The sequence below is a fragment of the Pundamilia nyererei genome, unplaced genomic scaffold (assembly GCF_000239375.1).
Source record: "Pundamilia nyererei isolate P.nyererei 1_Seehausen unplaced genomic scaffold, PunNye1.0 scaffold00417, whole genome shotgun sequence".
Taxonomy (NCBI): Eukaryota; Metazoa; Chordata; class Actinopteri; order Cichliformes; family Cichlidae; genus Pundamilia; species Pundamilia nyererei.
In genome coordinates this window covers 150,870-161,913 of record NW_005187818.1, presented here as the reverse complement: position 1 = coordinate 161,913, position 11,044 = coordinate 150,870, and the positions used below count along the sequence as shown (strand labels likewise).

The 11,044-nt window shown below is 43.4% G+C and overlaps 1 protein-coding gene across 1 annotated transcript in view; it reads left to right on the top strand.

Annotated features, from left to right (window-relative positions):
• Window positions 1–807: 807 nt before the first annotated feature.
• The window catches only part of LOC102212320 (nidogen-1-like), a 42,762-nt gene continuing 32,525 nt past the window's right edge, over window positions 808–11,044 (top strand). Inside the window, exon 1 of the mRNA XM_013915983.1 lies at window positions 808–1,106. Coding sequence (XP_013771437.1) covers window positions 894–1,106 — 213 coding nt within the window. The 5' untranslated portion in view covers window positions 808–893. The remainder of the gene's footprint in view (window positions 1,107–11,044) is intronic.

Genomic DNA, 11,044 nt, shown 5'->3' with positions numbered 1-11,044 from the left:
ATTTTTGCACATGTCGAGGAGCGTGTCAGGTTACATTTCACTGTGTGTTATACTTGTATAACTATGCATGTGACAAATAAATGACCTTGAAACCTTGAACCTTGAAAACAGAAATGAGTCCAGAAAACAATAAGCAACAGCTGTTACTTCCACCCTTTATATACAGGCTTTGTAAGGAAAATTAATCTGTTGAAGGATTAAAAAATATTTTGCAGCTGATTGGATGTTGCCTGCATCACACCTCACACCAGATTCAAATCTGTGACCTTTTTCAAAAAAGGTTCCTGTGACGATGCTCCTGTGTAAACTGGCCTTTTCATGGGGTCCAACAACTCAGACCAAATGTCTTCATTTATATCAGTCAGAGACCCTATGCCAGTGATGAAAGCAGCACGCTGTAGTGACGTCATCACAAGCTTCATTCCCTCACAGGCCCCGGAACACCTCAGGTAGCTGCACACCTGACCCCCCGCTGACCCCAGCAGCACAAATCAGCTCATCATCTTCTCGGGTTTCCGAACAAGTCCGATTGTGGTTGTATGAAGTTACAGACTGCGCTCGGTAGATGGCAGTGATGCATGGGACCAACGGTGCACTGTGTGACAAACTTATATTTTACAGACACAAGTTCAACTTAGACAACACGTCACGTGTAAAGGCTAAAAGCAAAAAAGGATGGCGCGCATTTCTAAAGCTGTCCCTCACTCAGTTTTTTATCTTTTAAAAAGTTCTAACTTCTAGCTTTACTTCACGTTATTTTGAAAAAGTCTCCGGAAGTTGTGCGGTCGTCACTCCCATCGCTCTCCATCCATCCATCCGTGCGCCCGTCCTCCCGCCGGTGTCACTCCGCCGCTGCGCTCAGCTCGTAGGTCGGTGGGAATCCTCAGGTGAAGATGGAGATGAAGGCCGTGTCCCGACTCTGCTGGTGGCTCTGCTGGTACTTGGCGGGTCTGGGTGCTGTGACTCGGGCTCTGAAGCTGGAGGAGCTGTTTGAGTTTGGAGAAGCAGCCGGAGACCTGCAGCTGCCACCCGGCTCCGACTCCACGGCGAAGCTGCCTCTGAAAGGGTCACTGGTGTACTTGGAGGAAAAATACGACACAGTTTATGTGAGTGTCATATCTAGAGGATGATGATGATGTGTTAAAGTTTCTTCGTAAAAAGAGGAGTACGCAGAAAAAAAATCCAGCTTTTTGTCACCTTTCAAAGCATCAAAAACCAAAGTGAAGTGAAGCTGGTAAAGACTGAGAGTCTCAGTGGGAGAAATCATTTCTGATTTATTAGAATTTCTAAGGACAAAGCTGAGGGCTGAAGTAACTTTACTTCAGCCCTGTGTGGTTTTGTGTCCTGTAGGATCTGCTCATGGTCAGGTTCAGTGCGCTGCGTGCGCATGTTGAACGCTGAAGTTTAGCGCAACATTTCTGGGAACTGCTTTCAGAGGTGTGTGGTCAGAGAGGTGAGGATGTCCTCCATCTTTCTTGGCGCTGATCACATGTTTAAGTGACTTTTTCAGTAAAGTCTCACAGCTCCTCATCCTTTCGTTCAGCTCCAGGACACTCAGCTCTGTCTTTCGCTCACTCTTCATGATTCAAACTTAGTTCACTTTGCAAATGCAGCTCTGCCTTCGTTTCAGGCTCCTCGCACCTACCTGAGGAGTGAATTCCTTTCTCAGTGCAGTCGTTGTCTGTTTGTCACCTGATGAGCTTTTTTATTGGCGCTATGCCTTTGTCCATCCTCCTGCTGCTTTCTGACTTTCGTTGTTTGATTTGTGGGTTTGTGTGACATGTGTGAACAGACAGGTGTGCGATTGGATTGGCTCAGTCTGACACAGGTGCTCGACTCTTTGTGAATATGTGAATTTAAATGTGAGCTGTTACTGACACAGTTAAAGTCCGGAGCAAAGCCAGGCTGCTCCCAGCTCGCTCGTGTCCAAAGCTCCACATTATTTCACTCTATAACAGGTAAGATTAACTGTGACAGAAACTATAGTATTATAGTAACAAAGTAAGTATTAAATATTTAATACCAATTATTATCATTAGCTCAGTGCAGAGTACATACACGTCATAGACTGTGTCAGCCTCAATATTGTTTGTGGCTTTTTTGGGGGGCGGGGCAAAATAGCTCAGAAAGCGGGATGGTCAGAGCTGCTGACTGTAGCTTACTGTAAACATGTTACTGCAGTCGTCTCCACAGAGAGACGTCCAGTGTGGATGACACACAGAGCTCGGTCACACACTTTTAGACTGATGTGCTCAGATTTGCACACCTGCTGAACGCTCTCCTCACGCATCCATGTCCACTGCTCTTCTGTCCCACAACTGTTTGCTTTCCATCCCCCTGTTAAAACAAAAAGACCACACACATCTCCCTGGCTCAACAGGAAGTTGACGAGACACAGTCAAGGTCCAGCTCCAGTAAACTCCTGTCTTTTCACATTATTTCAGACACAGAGCTGTTACTGGGGGTAGAACGAGTTATTTGCATATAGGACAGGAAATCTATGAATGTTGGTTTCCTGTTGAACCCACAGGTAAAGCTAACAGTCAAAGAGCTTTAAGGAGCTGTGGTTTGAGCCCCGGCCACGCCGGTCTGCACATCAGTGTGTCACTGGGTGAGATAGTGAACCCTGATGTGTTCATCATTACGTCGAGTCCGAGTGGGTGGGTGGGTGGGTGACATGAGGCTCGAGTGGAAAAGCTTCAAGGTGCTGGTGGAGATTGAAAGTCGGGGTGTGCTTTCCAAACTATATTCCTTTTTTAAATGTGCTGTGTTAGGACGTGTTTTCTCACTTCCAGAGAAAAGTCTCTGATTTTGTGGTTGTTCCATTTTCATGCAGATGATAGAATATCAAGCAAAGGTTGTGTGTTAATGTCTCCTCATTTAAACATTATGAATTTGTATTAACAGAGTTTCAGGGTGAAAGCATGAAACTAAAAGCTGCTCTCAGCCTCTGCTGCTGGGTTTCGCTCAGTGTGAAGATCTAATAGTAAGTGTGTAGTCGGCCCCCACCAGCTCTTTTTCAAGCATCTCCATCTATCCATCACCAGTCCCACCCCGTAGCGCGTCAGAGCGAGTAATATCCTGCTGCTTTGTGCTTCACCAGTGTTTATGAGTCCTTTACATTTAATATGATGCCCGGGTTGAAAACCACAAGATGCAGTCTCCTGGCTCAGCTCCAGGGTTTGCTGCTGAGGAGGTTATCTGGGTTGTAGTTTGATCCTTGACAGTAAATGGAGGCTCTTTGGAGAGCCGGCACATCTGGAACATGGAAGAATGACACATTTGTCCTCCCAAACCAGATGTCACGTCTCAGGGTGTTTCCTCCCTGTGTTGTTCTCACACTGATAATGATGATCTCAGGGGTCAGACATGTGTGATGTCAGCAACGTCCTGGCAAGTTTGCCCGGGGTACTGCTACAGCTCCTTAAACAGTACATGCAGTACTGCATGTTGAGCCAGGCTTTTAACAGCTCCACACAGTGTCATCCAACATATCGTGTTTTTCAGACCATAAGGCACACTGTTGATGAACGGGTCTGTTTTCATACATAAGGCACACCGGATTATAAGGCGCATTAAGCGAAACAAAATTGGATAAAACTTTACTCAACTCATTCTTCTTGCTTCCTCCACTTCTGCACCATTGATTCATTAATGCTGAATCCTCTCACAGCTGCTCTATTCCCATGTTGTTGCAGTACATTAATGACTAACCTCGTATTGTAAATGGACTGATTCTTATATAGCGCTTTTTTACACAACTTGTGCATTCACCCATTCTGTCACGGTGCGGCATGGCACACCGTGGAAGGAGTGGGGAAGGAGGACCCAGGCGCGGTACTCTGTGTATAAACAGTGCGTTTATTTACAGTGATGGAAACAATAACAGTAAATCCCCGTGCTCTCCCGTGACTCCCGTGTCGTGTCTTCCCAAAAAGTCCGTGCTCCGTGTTCTCCACTCTCGTGTGTCCACACACACCCCGTGCCTGCTGCCCTCCGATGTTCCACGCTCATCCTGAGGGGAAAATGACAGAGGCAGCCGTCAAGACACTTAATTCCAGTAGGCATACACTCAGACTTTAACTAAGCAGAAGACTAACGTGGAGTCTCATGGAATGATCCCGCGTCGGTGGGAGCTCCAAGACTCTCTTAAGTAGCTCCCCCGACGAGGCCTGATCAGCAGCAGGTGTGTGGCTTCGGGTCTGGCCAGTGCCCTTGCAGGACCACACCCTCCAGGCCTGACGCCGCCTATAAACAGGTGCTCAGCCACACACACATATATATATATATACACACACACACAAGCACAGAGAAGGGAAGCAACACCAAAATACACATAATAATATAATTCATAACTGCTCAGGGATCCTGGGTCACTCAGACCCAGGATCCCTGACACATTCGCACATTTTTCTAAGAGCTTTATAGCTAACATTCACACACACATACTCCGATGGATGCATTGGAAAGCAATTTGGGGTTAGTATCTTGCCCAAGGATATTTGGCATGCAGACTAGGGGAATCCAGGAATCGAACCACCAACCTTCCGATCAGTAGATGACCTGCTCTACCACCTGAGCTACAGCCACCGTATTGTGGCTGAATAATCTCAGTTGTTCTCCTGACTGAAGTTTGATCCGTTTACAGCATCCTGCCATGCGATTGCATTTGTCTCTAACCATCAGGAACCTTCACGTTAACTTTTATCGAGTGGAAGAAAGTTAGCGTTCATCCTCCAGCTTCACTGTGTTTACCTAATATAGCTGTGTCGCTAGCGATCACATAGCACATCATTATATACCAGCTAGCCCAACTTCAGTAACCCTACAAACGTCACTGCTGTTTAGTTTTCTGTCTTCATTTATGTTGGAAGGGATAACAGAGCTGTACGTTTGAATTTGTTCAGAAATCTCTCAGTCAGAACATGCTATATCATGCTTAGGTGGAAGCTAGCGAGAAGGAAAAACAATCCCAGCGTTTTATTTTTCCTCTTTGCTGGCACCACGTACGAAACCCCGGGAGACGACCACACATGAACACATCATTACACACAAGCATGGATGCTGACAGCGGCATTGGACAGTTAGCTAGGTTACATCGTAGGCTCTACAAAGGCTGCAGCAGCCGGGTCACGTGTTTTGGCCCAACATTGACCGCTTGTTACGATGATGAGACCCAGGCAGCTGCCGGTTTAATCCCTTGCTCGCCTTGTCTTTATGTAACAAATGATTTATTAGTGAGATGCAAATTATAAATGCAGCATTTTATCAGTGACAGTTTGAAGAGCCATTTTCACCCTTGATTTTCCATCGCTGGGCTTTGCCTCAGTGTAACACACATCGAAAACAGTCTTGTCCTGTGGTTCGGGTGATGCAGATGTCTTGGTATAGCCTGGAAGAGGCGGTGTGCTCACTACAGGTAGCATTTTGTGTACACTGATACAATATGGCATATGATTTTAGCTAATACACTAATGATTACATACATACATACACTCATCATGTGCGTGATTGTCAGTTTCTTTGAACTGTTCGTTTTCTATGGTGGAGTGATTGTACAGCATCATTAATTACTTTGAAATGCTTGAGTTGGATTAAAATTTGGAGTTTCGCTAATCCAAACCGGGTCAAAAGTGTATATACGGCTCAAATAGATGCATACACCCCCACTAATATTGGGTTAAACATCTCTTAGCACGTTGCACATGTAGCCATCAACAAGCTTCTGCATATTTCAGCCCGGATATGTGATGAGTCTTCTGGGCAGAAGACCCGAGTTTGGGGGCGTCCAGAGGGACATTCCAGAACCTTAATGCTAGCTTGCTTTATCCATTCCAAAAACAGTGTTGTGTGCTTGGGATCGTTGTTCTGTTGGAACTCCCGACTGTGTCCAAGTTTCAGTCGTCTAACTGTTGATTTGAGGTGAAGTTGGTGAATTTGAAGATAGTGCTCCTTCATTATTCTGTTACTGCACAGTGTACCAGTGGCAGCAAACCAGTCCCAGAGCACAGTGCTACCACCAACATGCTTGACACTGGCAAGTCCATGACATGCTTTTAAATAGCATAGTGTTAAAGTCAGGAGAGGTGTCTTCTCAAAGTTCATTAGTAGATTCAGGAAATCACCACACATCAGGACGTTACTAGCTGTGAGGCTTTCTATTCTACCCGGGCTGTAGATCATCTGGGCACATGTCAGGCCCCATAAGTACTTTTGCACCAGCATCACCAGTGTCCAGTAAAAACACTACCTCCACCATCATCCTGTACACTACACGTAAGAAAGGGAAACTGCATAAAATATCTCAATTCTCAATGTTTTGTGAGCAGAATTTTAATATTCTGATAAAGAGGCCTTACAAGTACCTATGAAGCGCCTTCAGGCGACTTTTGTTGTGATTTGGCGCTATATAAATAAAATTGAATTGAACATATGATAATCTTTAAATAAAAAATTACCAGTATTTTCCTTAATGCTCCACTAGTAGAAATGAAATCAGAATTATTAAGAGAGTTCCTGTCCAGGCGCTGTGCTTTTAAAAACATTAAATCGTGTACTGCTCATATTAAAGTGGGCATGAAAAAACTACATGTATGAAGCCCCCGCGGAAAAACTGATGCAGGTCTAACACCTAAAACATTGCTTTTAGTTACAGTGTTTACATCAGAATAAAGTCAGGAATATGACATCAGTGGGTTGGTTGATTGCTGCTAACACTAAGTCCTGTTAGCTAACCAGTGAGCATGAAGCACATTTCATTGAACTGGACACACAGCTGTTGGTAGAGTTTCTCATCAGCCGTGTTCCTTTGCAGTGTGTTGCTGTCTGCTCTGTGATGAAGGTGGAGCTTCTTCAGCTCTGCAGTGTCAGATACCGGCTGGGAGAGCAGCCATTCGAGCCGCTCGTGCATTTCTCTGAAGGAAGCCTGTCTCTGGGAGGAGGGTGTGATGGGGGAGGGTGGGGGAAAGCTCCCCTGAAGACATGACTTTGCTGAGACCCTCTTTACAGAGGCACTCGAGCAATGTGGCTTTCCTCTTTGTCTCATGTTTCCTCTCCTCTTCCTGTCTCATCTCAAGGTTGCAGATATGTTTTCAACATTTTTGATGCTGGCTGCTTGTAAAGATATCAGACGTGCCTGCTCAGTATGTGTTTTGTCTCTGCTGTGCTTTGATGATTATGTGACCTTCAAAGCTAAGAATGTCTTTGCTCACAAACACACGTTTAGGTTCGACTCAGCTCCAGTTATCTCAATCCCAGAGGTCACAAAGCAGTAGAGAAATGGATAGTTTCCATTCTTAGTTTTTGGATTGTTTCTGCATAAAGATGCAGAAAAACTACCTGCAGCCCAAAATGTTCCAGTTAAAATAAATCACTCTTTACTGGGAATGTGACAGTACGAGACCATGTCACTGCCATGAGTAAACTCCACACTGACAGGTCAGAGGGGGGAGTCAAACTTGGGACCTTTATCTGTGCAGATGATCAGTTAGCTGTTTGACAGCTACTCTTTTATGATTTATGGAAATATAAGGACGTTGGTGATGGGCCTATGATTAGCTAAGATGGCCGGGTGATGGCTTTTTAAGTAATCATTTAACTATTTAAGGGCCTGTGTTTCGGTAGCAATCATATTTAATATTGAAGCATTAATCAATGGTGTGTTACTTTCAGAGTAGGGCTGCTCAATTAATCGAATTTTAATCACGATTACGATCTGGGCTTTCAACGATCATTAAAAATGACTGAGCCGATTATTAGTCCCTCCCTCGTGCTTTACTCTCGCGCTGCTCCGTGTGGCAAATCGAGCGCACCTCTCTGCATTTCGAACATACGTCACAACAATTAAGAGGACCCGGGAAGCTCGGAAAGCTAAGCAGAAGTTATTTGGAGAGGAGAGTGGCTGCCGTTGGTTGAAAAGAGAGGTAAAAAAAGAAAAAAAACTTCAGTGGTGTGGAAACATTATGGGTTCAGTCAGACGTGGATCAATTAGACACAGTGTGTAAACTTTGCTACGGTGTCGTAGCTGCACCACAGAGCAACACTGCAAAGTTCACTAAACATAGATGTTTACATTTTTCATTTATTTTTTATATTGCAAACATTTGCACTGTTATCAGTATTTGCACACTATTTTATATTATTTTTTAAAGTCATTATTCAATACATTGTTATTGTTAACCCTTTAAATCCCTGTAGAACTGGAACCGTGTAAGCTAGCGCAATAATTTGTTTTGCATATGAAACCGGAGGAGTTGTACTTACATCTTATGCCATCAGCTTGTCCTCGGTCACGGTTTCCTTCCACATAAAGCTTTCATTTCATTTCCTGTCCGAAACCGGAAGTGATGTCATTTTCGCGGAAAATGTAGTTTTTTACTTGTAGGCCTTAAAAGCCTATACTGGTGTTTTTATAAGTCATGTTTGACTTTTCTGAATAGTTGCTGGGATGCTTAGGACTCGAATTGCACTGCTGGAAATAGTTTATTTTGATGCACATGTTGTTTTCTTTGCAAATTTGCATCATAGGATTGTTTTTTTGTTTTTCCTGCAGTATATAAAAATTGCTGTATCTCCAAAATAAAACTATGAAGACACTCAAAATAAATTTCCTGTTGTTGTAAACTATTTTTTGCAATTTTTTGTATTTAAAGTTTTGAGGGATAAACCTCTTAAATTTCTCCAAGTAGAAATATATGTAAAAAAACAAAAACGATTTTCAATTTTTTTGTAGTTTATTGCACTTTTTTGCAATTAATGTAGTTACTATGGACTTAATGAATACATATTATTAAAATATGAGCTATAACAGTTGTATTGATATATAGCAACTTGAAATGCTCCCAAAAATGGCTCCACAGCATGTAAAAAAAATAATATAAGCTCTGGCGGACTTGGTTCTATAGTAGGTCTTAAAGGGTTAAATAAATATCGTCAAATAATCGATCTCAATTTCAGTGAAAATAATCGTGATTATCATTTTTGCCATAATCGAGCAGCCCTATTTCAGAGTATAGAAAGCACAGGTAGGATTTATTATAGTTGGGGACATATTTGCTGTACACCTCTGAGATTTCTACAAATTTAGTGTCAGCTTTAGCTCAAACGTTAAAGATGAAAGCAGGACATGAAGATGACATTAGGAGTGTGAGTGTGTGTGTGTGTGGTGGTACACATGGAGGTATGATGAGCGACTCGTACAGTTTATTTCTGGTGCAGTGAGTGTGTAAAAACAGACAAGATCAGTGTGTTTTTGAGGGATTTTTACTGTCAGCTTGTTGATTAAACATTAAAATAATCCATAACATCAGAAACAAGACTAATACCATGAATGAAAATCATCATGATTTAGTTTCATTTAATATAATTACCCAAAGGTTCAGCAGTCTTTTCCCTCTCATGTCTGATAAAGTTCTGGATTGCTTAGTTTTGCTGCTGAGTGTTTCCCATGATGCACTCAGTGCTTCTTCTGTTCAGACGGCTCTCTGCACTAAGTGAGGCTCTTGTCTGGCTCTTCCACAGTCTGCCTTCGTCCTCCACTCATACCCAGCCAGTTATTGCCGCCCCTCCCTGAGCCTGGCTCTGCCGGAGGTTTCTTCCTCTCCACTGTCGCCATGTGTTTGCTCATAGGGAGTCATATGATTGTTGGGTTTTCTCTGTATTACTGTAGGGTCTTTACCTCACAGTATAAAGCACCCTGAGGCGACTGTTGTTGTGATTTGGTGCTGTATAAATTAAACTGAATTGAACTGAATTAGTTTGCTTTTGGGTCGCACATCATCAGCTGTGAGCATCTCAGAATCAGAATACTTTATCAGTGCCAAGGCAATGATGTGGTCAAAGTTCCTCCCGGACAGTAAGAACAGTAACTAACACTGAAACAGGCTGCATGCTGGCTGACACATGAAAGATGCATGTTTGTAAAGCCTTTGATAAACAGCTGACAGATCTGGTTTGTCTCATTGTTGTATGCAACGGTGAATGTAAACCTGTGTCGTGGCACAGCTACGGTGAAATTCTGCTTTGCTTTGTTAAAAATGCTAAAGGTGACGGTGGTTTAGTGACTGATCATCAGGTTTGGGAAAGAATCTGAATCTGTGACACTAAACAGATGATGAACAGCCTGTGAGACACGACGTTGGGAAGGTTTAACTGTGAGAATGAGATAAAATCACAGAGCAACAGGACAACTTTATATGAAGCGCGCAGTGTGTACTGGATGTTTGACAAGTGAATATTACCAAATAACTTAGAGCACAAACTGCTTTGCATACCTCTCTCTGTCTATGTCTTGTCATATAATATGCAGAAGGCATACGATGCGTATTAAAGCTCAGTCACAGCGGGGCATGTCTAGGTTTATCTCCTCTTGTAGAAATCCTGCGTCAGTCACCACCATTGCTCATATTTTGAAACCTAAACAAATGAATGATTGTCTCATTATCTGAACTGAAGAAGTTGATTATTATGACATATTTTTGCTATTTTGTCTGCATTTACTGCCTTGTCCTTGAAAGGAGACTGCACTCAGTTCATGGTGGTGTGGCTTCACACGGTCACGATTCGAGTCAGGCTTAAGCTGGGCTAATGATGGGCTAAAGCTGGGCTAATGATGGGCTAAAGCTGGGCTAATGATGGGCTAATGCTGGGCTAATGCTGGGCTAAAGCTGGGCTAATGCTGGGCTTAAACTGGGCTATTGCTGGGCTAATGCTGGGCTTAAGCTGGGCTAATGCTGGGCTAAAGATGGGCTAATAATGGGCTAATGCTGGGCTAATGATGGGCTAATGCTGGGCTTAACCTGGGCTAATGCTGGGCTAATGCTGGGCTTAAGCTGGGCTAATGCTGGACTAAATCAAATCAAATCAAATCACTTTTATTGTCACATCGCATGTGCAGGCACACTGGCACAGCACATGCGAGTGAAATTCTTGTGTGCGAGCCCCACAAGCAACAGAAATGTGCAAACACAACAACACAAACCAGCAAATACAAGAATGGCTACATCTGAAACTAATAAATATATGTACAATATATAATAGTGTATGC